The 20,351-nt window shown below is 42.3% G+C and overlaps 1 protein-coding gene across 1 annotated transcript in view; it reads left to right on the forward strand.

Moving 5' to 3' along the window:
• ddx46.L (DEAD-box helicase 46 L homeolog) overlaps window positions 1–20,351 on the forward strand; it is a 49,795-nt gene that overhangs the window by 14,090 nt on the left and 15,354 nt on the right. Inside the window, exons 3-13 of the mRNA XM_018252018.2 lie at window positions 2,577–2,714; window positions 4,315–4,417; window positions 10,912–11,077; window positions 11,160–11,302; window positions 11,425–11,538; window positions 11,701–11,866; window positions 12,010–12,130; window positions 12,998–13,173; window positions 13,393–13,514; window positions 15,566–15,644; window positions 19,817–19,899. Coding sequence (XP_018107507.1) covers window positions 2,577–2,714; window positions 4,315–4,417; window positions 10,912–11,077; window positions 11,160–11,302; window positions 11,425–11,538; window positions 11,701–11,866; window positions 12,010–12,130; window positions 12,998–13,173; window positions 13,393–13,514; window positions 15,566–15,644; window positions 19,817–19,899 — 1,411 coding nt within the window. The remainder of the gene's footprint in view (window positions 1–2,576; window positions 2,715–4,314; window positions 4,418–10,911; window positions 11,078–11,159; window positions 11,303–11,424; window positions 11,539–11,700; window positions 11,867–12,009; window positions 12,131–12,997; window positions 13,174–13,392; window positions 13,515–15,565; window positions 15,645–19,816; window positions 19,900–20,351) is intronic.

Genomic DNA, 20,351 nt, shown 5'->3' on the forward strand with positions numbered 1-20,351 from the left:
GCCACAATCAAGGTCTACAGCGCTGGTTAGATAATCTGGGCCTGGTAGAACAGTGGAGGTGGAAACACACAGCGGAGAGGCAATTCTTCTGTCACTCACTGCTGGATAAACCTCCTTCTCCCAAATAGACCTAGCGTTAGCTTCCGCAGACTTTACCCAACACGTAGTTACTGTGGAATATCTTCCTAGAGCCTTTTCAGACCACTCCCCCGTAGCTGTATCTTTCAGGGCCACAGGCTGTGGCGGCAGGGCAAGCTGGAGGCTATGTCCCCTCTGTTTAGCCAATGCCCAGGTGAGAGAACAAGCAAGAGAAATATGCTGCATACTGGGTCCAAAACCATTATACCGTAGCCCCTGATGTATTATGGGAGGCTTCCAAGGAAGTGGCCAGGGGCGTACTAATTTGTGAAATAGCAAATGCAAGTAAACAGGCAAAAGGAGTTTTCTGAGGTTGTATCTGAGAATAAACTCTGTCTTTATGCCGATGACTTGCTATTATTTCTGGAAGACCCCCAAGGGTCGTTGCTATCCATTATAGAGAACTTTGCTGTCTTTTCAGGATTAACAATAAATACATCTAAATCTGTCATTCTCCCCCCTCGATCATATACCCTCTCACCCCCCCTCTACTCGGGGCCTCAAGTGGGTGGCCAAATTCAAATACCTGGGCATCACTATATCTGCAGAGCTCTCCTCATACATTGCCGATAATATTGTCCTTCTAGTCAACCAATTTAAACATGCAACCAATGTTTGGTCCAAACTACCTATTACTCTGGGGTAGAATTAACTTGTATAAAATGTTCTATTTACCTAAACTGCTATACAAGTTGCACAATTCTCCTATATGGACCCCAGAGATCCTCTTTCGCAAAGTGAACGTAGTCGTACTCCCCATTTTGTGGGCCAATAAGTCTCAACGTATAGATTGGGCCTCTCTTACCGCCCCACTGGACAAAGGTGGCTTAGCCTTACCTCACCTACGCTTATACTTTATTGGTCAGCCAAAATTACCATGTGACACAGACGACCCTGGTCTCATGCTGCTGGCCACAAGAGTGGGCTCTCTACAGGCGATCAGGAACTTGCCATATAGACAGCTAGCTGGCCATAGCAATTACCCTCCAACAATATCTACCCTATTCAGAGCCTGGAAGATAGCATGCTTCTACTCTGGGCACAAACCACCAATATTCTCCCCCTATCTACCGCTCTGAAGAAAAACTGCACCACTTGAAATCTCTGCAGGATTTTGTATACTGGCTTAGGTTAGGAATTAAATTCCTAGGGGACATCTTAATAGACCAGTCATTTCCTTCATACCAGCAACTAAAGACAAGAGGCGCTGGCATCGACTGCTACCAGCCCTGAACGAGGAGCAATGGGAGGAAGCCACAGAAGTCCTCCACTGCGACCTGATCTCCATACGTGATAAACTCATTCAATATAAATCCACCAATTATATATCACTCCTATAAAGCTTCAGAAAGTCGTCCGACAATCTGAGGCAGGGTGCCAGAGATATCAATTACCTGAGGCATCTTTCCTACATTTGGCGTGGCAATGCCCTCTGATACAGAGGTTTTGGCAAAGGGTGATGAGATACTTGGCAGACAATTTGTCTGCCAAGTATCTGCCCTGAGGTCTGCTTACTTGGATTAGTAGAAGAATTACTGCCCCTAAATCGCGCCAGGTCGCTCATAAGAACGACCTATATATTATGCCAAGAAAGTGGTAATTATGGGTTGGATGGGCAACAACCCTCTCTCAGTAGCTCAATGGATCAATCTAATTAATTAAGCCCTTCCATCCATTAAACTTAGCTAGAGGTTGCCCTGGAAAATTCAAAAAGATATGGACCCACGGCAAGACATTAATCCACTTGAGCTCCCAGAATTCTAACACGTAATGTGTTGTTCACAAGCAAGGTGTTATGTAGGATGGATATTTCTTATACCAAGTATTGATGATTATGTATTCCTGTCCTCACCAAATGTTGACTATTAATATTATCTATGAAGCAAGTTGTTGTATGTACTCCCCTACCCCCAACCCTGAAAATCAAAAAATAAAGACTTTAAAAAAAAAAAAAAAATGGGCATTTTAGGGAAATTTCTGAAAACGCCTTAAAGGGGTTGGTACCTTTGAGTTCACTTTTAGTATGATGTGGAGAGTGATATTCTGAGGACAATTTGCAATTGGTTTTCATATTTTATTATTTGAGGTTTTTGAGTTATTTAGCTTTTTATTCAGAAGCTTTCCTTTTTGAAAGTTGGAAGAAGGCAAATTATTTAAATAAATAATGAAGACCAATTGAAAAGTTGCTTAGAATCCATCATTCTGTAACATACTAAAATTTATCTTAAAGTTGAACCATCCCTTTAAGCTTGCAATTTTACAGAATTTTCTGTCCTGTCTGCAAAAGATTGTGAAATACAATTTCTAGGTGACTTTTGATATTAAATATACATAGGCTTATTCAACTGTATGATATCTAGAAATTTGAAAATAATTCCTGGAAAAGGGGGGAATATGGGCATAATAGTTAACCTTGTTAATTTACCCTTTATTCGTAGACGGCGCCCTAGTAGGGAACGAGAAAGGAGTCGAGAAAGGAGAAGGTCCCGCAGCAGAGAACGTAGGCGATCCAGGAGTAAGAGCCGCAACAGAAGATCCCGATCAGCCAGCCCAAGCAAGAACAAAAAAGAAATAAGGTGCGGTGCTTTGTTTAATCTTTAACGTGCCTTATTTACACTTATCTCTGCTCCTATTATTGTCCACAGAATTCTTACTCCCCCATGCCTATATTAAAGGAAAACTATACCCCCCAAGCAATGTAGGTTTCTATGAAAAATACATCTGCATACAACAGCTCAGCTGTAAAAACCCTGCTTCATTTATAGAATATTTAAATATATTTTTATAGTAGTACCGTATGTGCCATTGGGCAATCCTAAATAGAAATTTGCCATTATAAGTACTAAGGGCCATCCCCTTGGAATCATACAATTCACAATGCACACATACATGCTAAGTCACATGAGCCAATTATAGGAAAAAGTTCTGTCTTTTGCTCCCACATTTCTTCCAGTCACAATTAGAGCTGCATTGTTTATAGTCAGTTGATCGCTGAGGGAGAGCACAAACCATTACAAAATAGTGGCTCCAGGTAAAAGGTGTTAAAGGAAATGCTTCATATATTGATGCAACTACAAAGAAACCTTGTGAAATGTGTGAAAACATAAAATCAGGGGATGTATGATTTAGTATTTAGCCTTCTCTGTACTTAAAGGGTTTTATTTCACCTTCCGACACTTTTTCAGTTTAGTTGTTGTCTGATTGTTCACTGGAAATAGACTTTTTTTTTATTTTTCAATTGCCTTCTATTTTTCGTTTTTTACTGTTTTTGTGAGATCTAAGTTTAAAGTGTAAAGTTCCTGTCTCTGGTGTTTCATTCTGGCAGCTCAGTAATTCAGGTGCAGATTCTGAGCTGTTACCATTTGCTCCATTTGTTGATACATTTCTCAGCAGCATCTGTGGGAATATTAGCAACTATTGTATCAATTCTAACAGCTGCCTTTAATGAAACTCAGGAATTCTGCTCATTAGGGACAAAGATAAGAAATGTATCAACTAAATGTATCAATTTAGAACAGTTTACAGCAGGAGTGCCCATACTTTACTAATGTGAGGTCTACTTTTAGTCATGATTTCCCATTATGATCTACATCCATTAAAGTATTGTTAGCATTCTGTTCCATGGAAAATATTCCTTAAATATTGATTTATTTAACAAACATCAATTTCTTATGTAACCTTAACTTAATAAATATCTGAATAAAAAGAATGAAACCGGAGGGTGATTAAGACAAGTGTCTTGAGATCTACTGATCACCATCTAAAGGTCTACTGGTAGATCCTGATCTACCTTTTGCGTACCCCTCGTTTACAGAGTTGGTACCCCCCCCCCAAGCTGCTTTAGAAAGAAGGAGAAAAATGAAACTTTACACTTAGAAAAACACAGAAAACCGAGAGTTGCTTAAAGGTTATTTGCAGTTATTTTTAAATATAATATATTTTCTTATCCTATGGTTTAGGACCCAAAATTCTGTTGTATCCCCTTTTAAATATTTATAATGCTAATGTTATTATAATTATTGTAGCCCCTTTTTTCAGACTTAATCTCAGGTCCATCTGGAAAAAATCTAAAAACTACTCCTTTTTCTGTATCTGTGATGCATGATAGTTTAAACATATGTGCTATTAAACAATTAAGATTTCTTTGCAAACCAAAGCATTGTTACTTTAATGTAGATCAAAATCTAAAGAGAAAACAGACGGCACAGAAGCATCAAAAGAGAAGAAAAAAGAAAAGGATGACAAAGAGGAAGAAAAAGAAAAGGAGAAGGACGTTGATGTATGTTAAGTAGACATAAAGTTCATTAGTATTTGCTGAACTTTGAAAAAGTACCAGTGCTCTGTTGATTGTGTTAGAAACACAGTTCCATTTATAATATAGCGGCATATATAGCGAATCCGAATACTAATTTGCATATGCAAATTAGGGGCGGGAGGGAAATCTCATGACTTTTTGAACAACAATGAAGAAAAAAAATGTTTTCCCCTTCCCACCCCTAATTTACATATGCAAATTAGGATTTGGTTCGGTATTCGGCCGAATCTTTCGAGAAGGATTCGCGGGTTCAGCCGAATCCAAAATAGTGGATTCGGTGCATCCCTAATTAAAAGATAATGTAAAGGGGAAAAATCATTTACCAACTGAATGCAGATTCTTGTTTATTGCCTGCTCTGTGTGGCTCTTTAGAATGAACATTTCTCAAAGTCAGCTTGGGGGACACAGGGACAATGGGTATAGCTAGTACCATTAGGAGGCAGGACACAACTACAAAAAAGACAACTGGCTCCTCCCCCACTGGCTATACCCCCAGCAGGCTGGAGAAGAGCTCAGTTTTAGTTGTGTCCTCAGGAGGTTAGGACAGAAGAATTTTTTATTTTATGCTTATTGTCTTTTAGTCAGCCTTGCTGACACCAGGGGGTTGCTTGAACCTTTACACTGCGTAAAGTACCTCATTGGCACCTTCCAACGTGGGATCTGTCTCTGGGGTCACAGGTGTTTTACACAGACCACTCAGCCATTTCCTCTCCTCCCTTTACAGGAGGAGACCAGGCTGGCCGGCAGACAGAACTGGGAGAGCGGTCTACAGGACAGGTAAGTCCCAGTGGGCTCCCTCTCCCCCTTCCCTTCTCCCTCCCCTAGCTATGGAGGGCAGATTGGATTCCCTTCACCCCCTAACAAACTCATTGGAGAGGTAAGGGGAGGGGTTTTTTTCCCGCGCTGTGTTTCCCCTACATCCCTGGGGGCAGCCACAGCGAGCAGGGAGGCACTCCCTGATATCAGCGCAGGGGCCTCCTACACACGCGGTTCCAGTCGCGGCCCCTACACATAGGGGACTCGCCAGCCGCAGAGAGCTCTCTCTCTCTCTCTGCCGCTCAGACGCGGTTGGATGCGCTCCGTAGGCGCAGTTTCCGGACGCCATTTTGGTATTGCGGAAGTATATTCCCGCGGTCCCTGGCCTCTCGCGTGATCTTGAGCGCGCCCTTCACACTCGCGGCCGCCATTTTGGATCGCGCACACGGGACTAGCCACGCACAGACGCTGCTCCCAGACTACCATTCTCTGGCAGCAGAGACACAAGGCACCACTGCAGAATTGACAACTCGATTCTCTCCTACTGCTAAGCTAAGTGTCAGGCTCTATTCTACTGGGTTATTCTCCCAGGTATTTTATATATTTTTCCAATATGTCTGATGGACCCAGTGCCAACCTCTTCTCTAGGGGGGCAACCACAGCCCTGGTCACTTTTCTGTCCTGTGCCAAATGCCGCAAACATTTGCCCACAGGGCACAAATCAGCCCTATGCAACCAGTGCTCTCCACAGCAGGTTTCTGAATCCTCACCACCTTCTCCACCTCTGGTGAATCAGGCTGCCCAGGGGGATCCCTTGGCATCCAGTCCTGAAGCCTCCCCACGCCGAGTACAGGCAGCACCTGAGTGGGCGGCCCAATTGGCCACAGGCATTCCAAAACTAGCACAGTCTCTAGACAAATTGCTTTCTCGCCTTGACAGTCATAAACCTAGACCCTCCAAACGCAGGGCCCCCTCCCCGTCAGATGAAGATAGCGATTCTCCACCGAGGATTTTTTCACCTCCTGATTCTGGGGATGAACAGGATCATTCAGACGGGGAATGTTTTTCTGATTCGGACCACGATGATCCTAAAATCTCTTCTGACACCGTGGACTCCCTTATCTCCTCGGTACTAGAAACCCTCCACCTCCAGGAACCGGAGGTCCGTGCGGAGTCTTCCAAGTCTCTCTTCAAGCGACGCAACAAGACTTCACCGATGTTTCCTTCCCACAACCAGCTTGAACAAATTATCCAACAAGAGTGGGACACACCCGAGAGACGTTTTCAAACAAACCGTCGTTTCCTGAAGTTGTATCCTTTTCCACCTGAACTTACTGAAAAATGGGCTGCTCCTCCATCCGTGGACGCCCCAGTATCCCGCCTCTCTAAGAACACGGCCTTACCAGTCCCTGACGCGTCCTCCTTCAAGGACTCTATGGACAAAAAGTTAGAGAGTTTACTACGCTCATCATTCGCAGCTTCCGGATCCTCGCTGAGACCGGTCCTAGCGACGGCATGGGTTAGCCGAGCTGTTCAATCCTGGTCTGACACTCTTATCACCGCCATTTCAGACGGAGCACCACGGCACGAACTCTCACAGCTGGCATCTCAAATCAAGGAAGCCAATGACTACATGTGTGAAGCCTCGCTTGACGCCACTCAAGCTATCAGCAGAGCCTCCGCTCTCTCGGTGGCAGCCCGCAGATCCTTATGGATGAAACTATGGTCAGCGGATCTATCCTCTAAGAAGTCCCTGACCTCCATCCCGTTCAAAGGGAAGCTCCTCTTCGGACCTGATCTTGACAAGATCATTAGTCAAGCTACCGGGGGCAAAAGCACTCTTCTCCCCCAACCCAAGGCACGTCCCTCCTTTCGGAAGAACAGGTTTTTTCGTGGCTCTCAGACCAAGAGCGCGAGATCCTCTCCTCCAAGACAGTCCTTTGCAAACAAGGGGCGTTTCGCCAACAAACATCGAACTCCCTGGCAGAACCGAAAGCACTCCTCCAAGCCCACCGACAAGACTACTTCGGCATGACGCCGTACTCCCCGCCCCGAACTTTATAGGGGGGAGATTGTCCCACTTTGCAAACACGTGGGTATCTCTAGTTCAGGACTCCTGGATTCACGAGGTGGTTACTCGAGGCTACCATCTAGAGTTTTCATCTATCCCACCTCACCGATTCTTCATGTCAAGACTTCCTCAAGAACCAGGCAAGCGTGCAGCTTTTCAGAGGGCCATCTCCAACCTTCTCCTAGCAGGAGTGGTTACTCCCGTCCCCCCGGACGAACACTTCAGGGGCTACTATTCAAACCTGTTCATAGTCCCCAAAAAGGACGGCTCAGTCCGGCCGATCCTAGACCTAAAAGAACTGAACAAGCTCATTCGTCCAAGGAAATTCAAAATGGAATCCCTCCGGTCTGTCATTGCAGCGATGTCTCCAGGGCAATTCCTCATGTCTCTCGACATAAAGGACGCTTACCTTCATGTTCCCATTTTCCCTCCTCATCAGAGATTCTTGCGCTTTGCCTTCCAAAACTTCCACTACCAATTCACAAGTTTACCGTTCGGACTCACGTCAGCTCCCCGGGTCTTAACGAAGATCATGGCGGCTGCCACTGCACTGATCCGCAACGAGGGGGTCTCGATCACCCCGTACCTGGACGACCTTTTGATCAAAGCGCCTTCCCCCCAGGAGGCCCAGCGGTCACTCCAGGTCTCCATGGAGAAGCTTCGGGAATTAGGTTGGGTTCTCAACCTTCACAAATCCTCCCTAATCCCCAGTCAATCCATGAACTTTCTGGGCATGAACTTCAACACTCTGACTCAGAGGATCTCCCTCCCTCAGGAGAAGATTGTTCATCTCCAAGCATTGGTTCGGTCACTGCTGCAGAAGCCTCAGCATCCAGTCAGGTTCTGCATGAAGGTGCTGGGTGTCATGGTTTCCACAATAGAAGCGGTCCCTTTCGCCCAATTTCATCTCCGGGAGCTCCAGTGGAACATCCTCAGCACCTGGAAACGGAAGTCCTTACTGCAAGAGATAGTCCTCTCTCCTCAAACTCGGACGTCCCTTCTGTGGTGGCTCAACTCCACTCACCTCTTAAAGGGAAAGCGCCTCGGGGACCCCAGTTGGCGCATTCTCACGACCGACGCAAGCCTCTTCGGCTGGGGAGCGGTGCTCGAAGGCAGGTCGGCCCAAGGGCAGTGGAACCTCACCGAAAAGAAGTTGCAGATCAATCTGCTCGAGATCCGCGCAATTCGGCTAGGCCTCATCCATTGGCAGCAAGCCCTCACGGGCCAGGCGGTGAAAATACAGTCGGACAACTCCACGGCGGTGGCCTACATCAACCACCAGGGCGGCACAAGGAGCAGGGCGGCTCTAAGCGAGATAAAAATCATATTCCAGTGGGCCGAGGCTCACAGCGTACAGCTGTCCGCCATCTTCATACCGGGACTACTGAACTGGGAAGCCGACTTCCTAAGCAGGCAATCCCTGGATCCAGGCGAGTGGACACTAAAGGACGAAGTATTTCAAGAGATAACTTCAAGATGGGGTATTCCAGAGGTGGACCTCATGGCGACCAGGCACAACAGAAAGGTGCCACACTTCCTAGCTCGTTACAGAGACCCACTAGCCCTAAACGTGGATGCTCTGACAGCCGACTGGCCCTTCCAGCTGGCGTATGCCTTTCCGCCCACTCCGCTAATCCCCAGGACGATCAGAAAGCTCCAGCGGGAACGGTCCACCCTCATCCTCATAGCACCGAGGTGGCCTCGACGAGCTTGGTTCACGGACCTTCTCAACCTCTCCGTCGCAGAACCGTGGCCTCTGCCTCCTCTTCCAGACCTTCTCACTCAGGGTCCGATTTTGCATCCAAACCCGACCTACCTCAATTTGACGGCGTGGCTCTTGAGACCAAGATTCTAACTCAAAAGGGCTTTTCTCGAGCCGTGGCACGCACCATGTGTGCGGCTCGGAAACCGGTTTCAGCCAGGGCATATCACAGGGTCTGGTCCACCTACCGCCAATGGTGTTTCACTCGCAAGGTTAGCTTCCGGCTATTTTCTCTACCTACCTTACTGGAGTTCCTGCAGGAAGGCCTATCGCTAGGACTCTCTTTGGGTTCCCTCAAGTCTCAAATCTCAGCTCTCTCAGTGCTTTTCCAGAAAAGACTTGCCCTGCTTCCCGACGTTAAAACCTTCATGCAAGGAGTGGCTCACGTGACTCCGCCTGTCAGGGCTCCCGCACCTACCTGGGACCTCACGTTAGTGCTCCGGGCACTTCAACTTCCTCCCTTTGAACCCCTGGGATCGGTGCCCATTCAGTTCCTGACCTGGAAAACAGTTTTCCTCCTGGCTATTGCTACTGCAAGACGGGTTTCTGAGCTCGGCGCTCTCTCCTACAAGTCGCCTTACCTCGTCTTCCATCAAGACAGAGCGGTCCTTCGTACCATACCATCCTTCCTACCTAAAGTGGTCTCGGATTTTCATATAAACCAAGAGATCGTGGTTCCTTCCTTCTGCCCGTCTCCAGCGAATCAGAAGGAACGGGCACTGCACACTCTGGACCCAGTGCGGGCCTTAAAGTTTTACCTCTTCAGAGTTCAAGACTTCCGCAAGTCCGATTCCCTGCTGGTACTACCCTCAGGCTCCCGTCGAGGCGCATCGGCTACCAAACAATCCATTTCTCGCTGGATCAAACAAGCTATACAAGGCGCATACAAAGCCCGGGGTCGCTCACCTCCGTCCAGGGTCACAGCCCATTCGACCAGGGGTGTGAGTACGTCTTGGGCCTTCAGAAACCAGGCATCAGCTGACCAGCTATGCAAAGCAGCGACTTGGACCTCTGTCCATTCATTTGCAAAATTCTATCATTTTGACACCTTTGCGGCATCTGACACTCGCTTTGGCAGAAAAGTGCTTCAGGCCGCGGTGGCTGACACCAATTAAACCTCTTCTTCCCACCCGGTTGTTAGGGGACAGCTTTGGTATGTCCCCATTGTCCCTGTGTCCCCCAAGCTGACTTTGAGAAAAGGAGATTTTGTGTACTCACCGTTAAATCTTTTTCTCTTCAGTCACTTGGGGGACACAGGGCTTCCCTCCCTGGGTTGAGGTTTTTCACTTCCGTCAGACAAGTTAACCGTTTTTTCTTGTTAGCAGTTATTGGCTTTTTTGAAAAGTTTTCATTGCGTTATGTCATATCCTGTTGACTTTGGTACAAACTGAGCTCTTCTCCAGCCTGCTGGGGGTATAGCCAGTGGGGGAGGAGCCAGTTGTCTTTTTTGTAGTTGTGTCCTGCCTCCTAATGGTACTAGCTATACCCATTGTCCCTGTGTCCCCCAAGTGACTGAAGAGAAAAAGATTTAACGGTGAGTACACAAAATCTCCTTTTCTTTCCCACTCACCTCTAGGTCTCAGGCAGAAAATGAGGGGGTTTTATTATTCGGTGGTGGTTAAACTGGGCGGTAGTAACTGATTAAATGCCTTTTCCACTCTTTGATGGAAAGAAGCAAAGTGTGATGTGTAAACTGAATCATACGTATCATAGCAAACTGCTTTTTTTGTTGTTTACAATAAAGCAATGGTCAGAACATATTTCTAACAAACACCCTTTTGGAAGGTTTAATTTGAATAAAGGATTTGTTTTCTTTCTACACCTGCAGCAACTAGTTTCTCTGCTAAATCTGCCTTTCTGTGTATTTAGAATTTTGATCAAAATAAACTGGAAGAAGAAATGCGCAAACGCAAAGAGAGGGTGGAAAAATGGAGAGAAGAGCAGCGCAAAAGAGTTGTAGAAAGCATTGGAGAGCTGAAAAAAGAAATTGAAGAAATGAGACAAGGGAAAAAATGGAGTTTAGAAGATGATGATGGTGAGCATCAAGGTTTCACTCTGCTAAAAAAAATATGGGTTGCTTGTATGCAATGGCATAATGATTTCAATTCTGTTTGTAGATGACGAAGAGGAACCCACTGAGGGAGAGAAGGAAGGTGAGGATGTAGAGGATGAGCTGGATCCTTTGGATGCTTATATGGAAGAAGTAAAGGAGGAGGTCAAGAAGTTTAATATGGGGAGTGTGAAAGGTGGAAGTGAAAAGGTTAGTAGTGGAGCTCGTTTATTTTAAAGCTACCATATTTCTCATTGAGTTTGTATAGTGGTTCAAAAAATAGTAACCAGTTATGAGAAATTATTTGTCTTGTTATATTTTTTTCCACTTAGAAAACTGGCCCAACTGTCACAAAAGTAGTCACTGTGATGACAACTAAAAAGGTTGCTATGGAGACAACAAAGAAGAAGGGAGAGCTAATGGAAAATGACCAAGATGCTATGGAGGTAAAGCATTATTCCCTGTTTGTTTGATTTTTTTCTATAATGCATTTTTAACTGTCATATCTACAACCCCTCCACAAAATATGTATATTTTTACATCTAGTACCCATACTTCAGGTTGGTTTAATATTGACTGTAAATCTACATGTTGCCTTTTACTTGCAGTATTCATCTGAAGAGGAAGAAGTAGATCTTCAGACTGCTCTTACTGGATTTCAGACTAAGCAGCGCAAGTTGTTGGAGCCAGTCGATCATGGAAAGATAGAGTATGAATCCTACAGGAAGAACTTTTATGTGGAGGTTCCAGAGTTGGCCAAAATGACAACAGAAGGTAAAGTACAGTAACATTATTTGGATCTTTTTCTTAAGGTGTGTGTGTATTAACGAGTACAAACATATCCCTAAAAATATCACTTTCATCGCTTTATGCTGCTGTCACTAATTAATAAAGCTTTTTTTTTTTTTTATATCTAGAGGTGACTAGTTACAGACTTGAGCTGGAGGGCATCATTGTGAAAGGAAAAAACTGTCCGAAGCCAATCAAATCCTGGGTTCAGTGTGGTATATCTATGAAGATTCTGAACTCACTTAAAAAGTATGTTTATTTCTTGTTTAGGTTTTAAAAAAGCCTTCCAGTAGCATTAGCTACTTGTAAAATGTTGTTTGATGGAAACAGTTATCAGTGTGGGTTAGCTATAAATACAGCAATTCTACAAGTCTAATATAAGCATTTAAAGGTAATAGATGCAAGACCTATCAGGGTGGTACGAGATTCTGAAAAATGACTATTTACAGAGAAATAATTTCACAGAGATTTGTGAAATATTGGCACCCTTGGAACTCTTGAAACTCTTGGGACTGTGCCTAGCCGTACATGAAACATAGGTTGAAAAACTGTTTGAGCTCATTTACCTTGAGTGGGCGCAAGCCCTCTGCACAATGTATTTAAAGGTTTTGCCTCTTACAGCTCCTATGCTCTGCAACTTGTGACAGCTGAACCTTTAAAAGCACTTCAGACTCAAGGTGCAGAGCACGTGCAAGTAAAAGGCTCGGGATTCATCTTGTTTTCACAGGTGCTTCAAACAAAATGGACTCTCTTTTGGTCAGTGGCTCTCAGGGCATTCTCACTGTCATTTGGTGGGGTAAAAAGCAGGGGCACTCACTGATAATTCTCGTCATCCTCTCAAAACTGCTATTGTCACTGGAGATCCACCTGTCGCTTATCTGTGTATATCATTCATTAATAATGTTGGAAGAGGTGAAACACTAATTGAAGCTGTTTTTTGCTCCATCTGCAGAGTCAGATAAAATGCCATCTGTTGCCAGTAGTTGCATTTTACTTCCTTTGATCATTGATTGCCTCCTTTACTGTGTTAATGCCCAGCTTTCTCAAAATGTGTTCCAGCAGAATGTAAAGAACTAAATCATACTGATTTTCTTTATTTTTTCTTTTTTCCCCTAGACATGCATATGAAAAGCCCACTCCAATACAGGCACAAGCCATACCTGCCATCATGTCTGGTAGGGACCTTATTGGCATTGCCAAAACTGGAAGTGGAAAAACAATCGCATTCCTTTTACCAATGTTCAGGCATATAATGGACCAGAGACCTCTGGAGGAAGGAGAGGGGCCAATAGGTAAAAATAACTGAATCTGTGTTTTTATATGTGCATGTATATTTTTATTCTTGCATCAATGGGGGACTCGCCATACCTCGGGGTCTCCAGGAGGCCTGCTTCATTTTCTCTCTTTCTGAACTTAGCAGTTAACTTCAAATCATTAGTCGAGGGAGGGCACAGGACTATAAACTTCAGGTGATATGCTAAAAAATTGCTTGTTTTTTTTTCCCTTCCCAGCTGTCATCATGACTCCTACTAGGGAATTGGCTTTACAAATAACAAAAGAGTGCAAGAAGTTCTCGAAGACCCTTGGGCTGAGAGTTGTCTGTGTCTATGGAGGAACAGGCATAAGTGAACAGGTAATTATTATGGATACTTCATAATATCTTTCTACAATCCCATATAGATAACTCTGAATGCCGCAAAAGTGTGCGATTCAGTAATTGAAAAGTTTCACTGGGACACCTGTTATTGGGTGCTTTGAAGAGATACACTTTATATAGGTAGATTCAGTCTCTCTGCTACTTCTATCCTTTAAAAACTTCAATGCAATTCTAGTTGAAATCCTTTTGATACAGTCATATGAAAAAGTTTCGGATCTCCTCTCAGCCTCCATAATAATTTACTCCACTTTCAACAAAAAAAGATATCTGTGGTATGTCTTTCATTTTCCAGGAACATCTGAGTACTGGGGTGTCTTCTGAACAAAGATTTTTAGTGAAGCAGTGTTAGTTGTATGAAGTTAAATCAAATGTGAAAAACTGTCTGTGCTAAAATTTGGGTAATTTTGCTAATTTGAATGCATGCAACGTCTCCATACTGGTTACTGGCAACACCAAATTGGTTGAATTAACTTGTTAGGCCTTGAACTTCATAGGAAGGTGTGTCCAATCATGAGAAAAGGTATTTTAAGGTGGCCAATTGCAAGTTCTGCTTCTCTTTTACTGTCGGAAGAGTGACAGCATGGGATCCTCAAAGCAACTCTCTTTCTGAAGACAAAGATTGTTGAGTATCATGGTTTAGGGTAAGGCGACAAAAGCTATCTTAGAGGTTTAAACTGTCAATTTTAACTGTAAGGAATGTAATCAGGAAATGGAAGGCCACAGGCACAGTTGCTGTAAAACCGAGATTGGCAGGCCAAAAAAAAAAAAATACAGGAGCGGCATATGTGGAAGATTGTGAAAATGGTTACAGACAACATGAAGATCACCTCCAAAGACCTGTAAGAACATCTTGCTTCAGATTCTGTATCTGTACATCGTTCTACAATTCAGCGCAATTTGCACAAAGAACATGTGTATGGCAGGGTGATGAGAAAGAAGCCCTTTCTGCACTCACGCCACAAACAGTCACTTGTTGTATGCAAAAGCTCATTTAGACAAGCCACAGTCATTTTGGAACAAAGTGCTTTGGACTGATTAGACAAAAATTTAATTATTTGGTCATAACAAAAAGTGCTTTGCGTGGTGGAAGAACACCACATTCCAAGAAAAACACCTGCTACCAATTTGGGGGAGGTTCCATCATGCTGTGGGGCTGTGTTGCTAGTTCAGGGACTGGGGCCCTTGTTATAGTCGAGGGTTGGATGAATTCAACCCAATATCAACAAATTCTTCAGGATAATGTTCAAGCATCAGTCACAAAGTTGACGTTACGCGGGGGTTGGATATTCGAACAAGACAATGACCCTAATCGCACTTTCGAAATCTACAAATGCAATATTCTGGAATGGCCATCACAGTCCCCCGACTTGAATATTATTGAAAATCCATGGGATAATTTGAAGCAGGCTGTCCATGCTCGGTAGCCATCAAATTTAACTGAACTGGAGAGATTTTGTATGAACGAATGGTCAAAAATACCACCATCCAGAATCCAGACACTCATCAAAGGCTATAGGAAGGTGTCTAGAGGCTGTTACATTTGCAAAAGGAGGCTCAACTAAGTATTGATGTAATGTCTCTGTTGGGGTGCCCACATTTATGCACCTGTCTAATTTTGTTATGCATATAACATATTTTCTGTTAATCCAATAAACTTTGTCACTGCTGAAATACTACTGTTTCCATAAGGCATGTTATATATTAAAAGAAAGTTATTTCGAAAGCTCAGCCAATGATAAACAAAACTCCAAAGAATTAAGAGGGGTTCCCAAACTTTTTCATGTGACTGTATGTGAACATTTTGAGCTAGGCAAAAGTTATTGCTTATTAGTTCCTGCACAGAGTTCTACAGATGCAGTGTGGGTGCAGCATCTGATGCACCCCCTCAGACGGCAGTAGAATTTGTTATAGGAAAAACTGAGCAGTAAGTCTTTTCCTAGAGGTAGAACCTATACTCACAGTTCATGTAATGGCGAATAACTTCAAATCCTATATTGTATGGACTTCTACATCTAATTTTCTTTCAGATTGCTGAACTTAAACGAGGTGCCGAAATAATTGTGTGCACACCAGGACGTATGATTGATATGTTAGCTGCTAATAATGGTAAGTTTTCTTTTGTCTGGGTATTTTATTTTCCAATATCAATTTTTTTTCCTTTAAATAATATTTGTAATCCTTAAAGCTGTTAAGGATGTAGAATTCTTTATTTCTATTTAAGTGATATTTGCTTCTTTTTAGAAATAAGAGCGAATATTCTTTAATATTACACATAATATTATGCATCTGTGTTACAGGGAGTATGCAAATATCTAATTTTGTGCCCATTGTGTTTTCCTGCATCCCCGTGCTTTACCTCCATTATATCGAGAGTTGTGAAATGAACATTTGTTTGCCATTGTTTTTCTTCTTATGTATTGAACCTTGCCCTAACAAATTTATTTTTCTTCAACTAATTGAAGGAAAATGCATATCCATGTGCTCATTTGCATTTGTGATAGACAGAGATCTCACGTGTAAGGCACCCAGTAAGACACATTCATTATTCAAAAAAACCATTGAGAAACGGGATACTGAATTAGTGGTATAAGTAACATATCTTGTGTATTCTTTAAACCTACACCAGTTTTATTGTGTCTCCCAACATAAATGAATTCTAGCTATACCTCTCTACAGCCAGGCACTCTATAGATCTTGGGACCCATATAGTCTAGTCTTATTTTTTTTTCCATCAAGTTTTGATGCTAAGTTATAGGTAAAATGGCAATCACTGAATCTTGTATTTCTGTGTTGTCTAGTGAAACCATCTTAATGCAAAGGCCTTTTATTTCAGGACCTTTCTCATGCTTATTTTTGGTGACTAAATGACCATTAACTTTCAATTGTATCTCTTATACCTAAAATTCAGTTTTTCTATTCTTTGCATGTAAATATCTTGTTCAGTCAAAGAAAATGTGCTGTTTTAATTGCACTGATTTTGCTTTACATTCTGTGGTAGTCAGCCATCCTTTATCTAGTAGAAGCATCATCTTATTAGTTTTGTTGAGTGAAACCTTAAGGTGGCCTTACATGGACCAATAAAAGATGCAGACTGTGTCCTTTCATGCCAAGTTGATGCTATATTATATGGTGCCAGCTGACAGGCCCCCCCAACCAATATATGGCTGACAATTGACCGGCTATTGTTCACAGGTTTGATTTCGCCATTGGGTTGGAGAATGCATCTACCTGACAATACGGTTTTCCGCTTTCAAATCTTAAATTATACAGGAGTCATTTGGGGTGCCCCACCACAGATGCTTAAAATACAGTTCCAAGTTCTGAAATGTTGCCTTTGTGCATGAATGAAACTGCATACAATACAATACATACAACATACATACAATATAGAACAGCTATTTGGACATCTAAGTAAGGGCAGTTTCAAAACTAGCACTCATGAACTTTTTTTATTTGGAGAACAAAAACTGAACTTTGTAATCTAGAAAAAAAGCCATAATCTTCGGCTCATTGGTTTATGGTACACAGTGCATATTTTTCACTGGCTGTAAACTGGCTGATATTAAGGTAAAGCCGCTTGTCACTGATAACAAGTGCATTTCATTTAGCTAAAGGATACACTGGACTGATATCCCTCCCGATGGTCTTTATTTTCATGGGATAGTCCCCTGTCGGAAAGTGGACAACTCGGGGAAAACCACGTTGTCCTTTGTTTGAAGCAGAGTACAGTATCTTTTGTATGCGGTTCAGTATAGTAAAACTTTTGCTATACAAGTATAGGATCCCTTATCCGGAAACCAGATTTCCAGAAAGCTCCGAATTACGGAAAGGCAGTCTCCCATAGACTCCATTATAATAAATGAAATTAACAATGATTTCCTTTTTCTCTGTAATCATAAAACTGTAGCTTGTACTTGATCCCAACTAAGATATAATTAATCCTTATTAGAAGCAAAACCAGCCTATTATCCCTTATCTGCAAAACCCCAGGTCCCAAGCATTCTGAATAACAGGTACCATACCCTGTATTATAGTTTTGCCCATTCTTGGCAACTTTTTTATATTTTATCTAGTATTTGTCTTCTAGACGTCTTATTCCCATGAGGCTATATATTTACTTTTTTTTTTTTTTTTTATATCGGATTGTTTTCCTAATAAGGCTTATTTATTTTATGTTTTGAGTATCGAACCATTGCCTTTTTCCAGAGAAATTAAGCTCCTTAAGCTCTTTTTAAAATCAAAACAAAAAAAAAAAAAGCCCAAAATGCTCTTCCTACTACCCACGTCATATTTAGAGTTTATCCTAGAATTTATAAGTTGCTGCCCCTTTATTTCTTAGGTCAGCAGACTGAATTTTTCTTTTTCCCAATGGACAGTGTTGCTTTGGTTATTGCAATCCTTAGCAGGTTGTTGGGTTTCCTTCTATTCTGAGCAAGCGTTTAAGTCAAGGACTAGGATAGGGAAACTCCGCCATCTAATTTGGCCATGTATGAGATGAAGCCCCACACTTGTTTTGTTAAACTGAATTCCAAAAGTAACTAAACTGCAATAAGTCCTGCCATCCAGAAGCAAAAAAGCCTTAACAGCTTTAAGGATTTTCCAAATGTTTTATTTGCATGCAGTTCTTGAATACTTTTTAATTCCTTTTTGTACCATGGCAAAATCCCTACTAAACTGTTGACATTGTTTAACTTCTGTGGAAAATATATATCCGTGCAAGATTTATAGAACTGGATGCCCAAGACAGTCGGCCTTCTGAGGTAGGTTCATTCTACTCTGGCCAATTTCCCAGAATGTGACTTTTCAAATGGCACCACGTTGCTGTATATATGGTAAGCTGTTTCTGTGGATCTCGGAGTTTGATCAGCTCACTCGTGACTAAACGCTTTTTATACTTTGGGATATGTAATTAATATTGTTGTTTAACATGTGATCCTCTCTTATTGGTTTAAAAAAGTATAGAATCGCCCATACGTTTCTTAGTTATTTGTAGATGAGAATGATCTCCGTAGCAATATAATGTGAAATGACATCCCTCACTACTACTTTGTAAGAGTATAAAGAGTTGCTTAATGTTGGATTAAGATTTTATTGTACTAGTGTTCAGCAGTCATTCCATATGTGAAGCTTTTTTTTTATATAATATATATAATCTAAATTACAGAAATATGAGTTATCCGGAAAGCCCTAGGTCCCCAGCATTCTGGATAACTGGTCCCATACCTGTACTAAAAATGTTATTGAAAGGTGAACAAGTTGCAAGGTGAATAGTGGCCGGATAGGAAATCATGCTTTTCAGAAACCATATACTGAAGATCAATTAAAAAGTAAAAAAAAAAAAAAATCCTTTGTGTGTAGGAATCATTATGTATAACCTACTAAAAGCTATTTAAAGGTGAAATTTACTTTAAGCTTGATGTGATGCACTGAAAGGTTTCTTGCTCTTTGAGGTACTGGAGATACTACTTTTTCCATTTGCCAAAACTATACGTTTTGGAAAGCCATATAGTCTCCTCATTAGTCTCTGTTATGGTAATCCACATGCAGACATTACTTAATAAAAACAACTTTTTCTTCGAGTTAAGCTTTTGAACATGTAAAACAAAACCTTGCATAAAATAATGGTTTTCGTGCTTGATGAAATGAGCAGGTAATACATTCTGCTTCTATAAGTGGCTGATTAAAATAAATATAAGGCTTGTGAAACCACACTTCATTATTGTTGCTTTCCTTGCAAATGGTCTACCAATTCTGTAAATTAACACAGAAGAACTCTGTTGCCAAATTTTTTTAGCTGGTCACCCTGTGAAAATGATTAAGGTCCCGCTCATCCGATTCCTCAAATGGGTCAAAGGTTCAGAACCTGTTTAGAGAGGCCGGCTCATTTGCTAGTGGGTCTTTGCCTCTCACACATGCGCTGTAATCTCTAATATGTTCTTTCCTAGGTGACTGCTGTCAGATAATGCCTGATGTTGGTCCAGGCTCCACCTCAGTCTTAGTTTTATGATGTGTTTGGAGAGGGCTGAATTTAACAAGTCCTCCTAGCCATGTGATGGTACGCAAGAGTAGATTCCGCACATCCAGTCCGAGCTAGGGCTTAGTGCATCCATACAGGGCTTAAGTGCTTCCAGACTTCAGCTAAGCACATGCACTGTTTGGGCCATAACATTTGTCATATTTATGTAATCAAGAGGAAAGAATTTTAACATCTTACTCTCACATTAGACTTTACATTTTGGCTAAGTATCCCTCCACCTTTTTCCCTTTCTGCTGTGCAGGTAGAGTGACCAACTTACGTCGTGTTACATACGTTGTGCTTGATGAAGCAGACAGAATGTTTGATATGGGCTTTGAGCCACAGGTATGTACAACTGCATGCTCTTAAAATCATCTTAACATTTGTTTTATTCCCAAACATCTACTGCACAAACTTACTGGAATCTGCTACATCACCTTCCTTGAACTCCTGCTTTTGACACTAACCCTCTCCTCCAGTTTCTCCATTCCTGCCTCATCCTAATGTTCCTCTTCTTTGTAAATGCTGCTTTAGTATTTTGTGCCATTTCTACAGTGATCAGAGGTATCTTCCTAATCATCGATTTGGCACAGGGACAGTAAATCCACTTGTTAAATATAAGTTCCCTGAACAGCAAAAATTTGAAAATTTTTACCACTATTCGTTAAACTATACCGTCCACTCCCCAGGCCTGTGATACTTGGCTTACAGTCATATGCAAAAGTTTGGAAACCCCTCTCAGCCTGCATAATTTACTCCACTTTCGACAAAAAAGATAAGTGGTATGTCTTTCATTT

Source organism: Xenopus laevis, chromosome 3L (assembly GCF_017654675.1).
Source record: "Xenopus laevis strain J_2021 chromosome 3L, Xenopus_laevis_v10.1, whole genome shotgun sequence".
NCBI lineage: Eukaryota > Metazoa > Chordata > Amphibia > Anura > Pipidae > Xenopus > Xenopus laevis.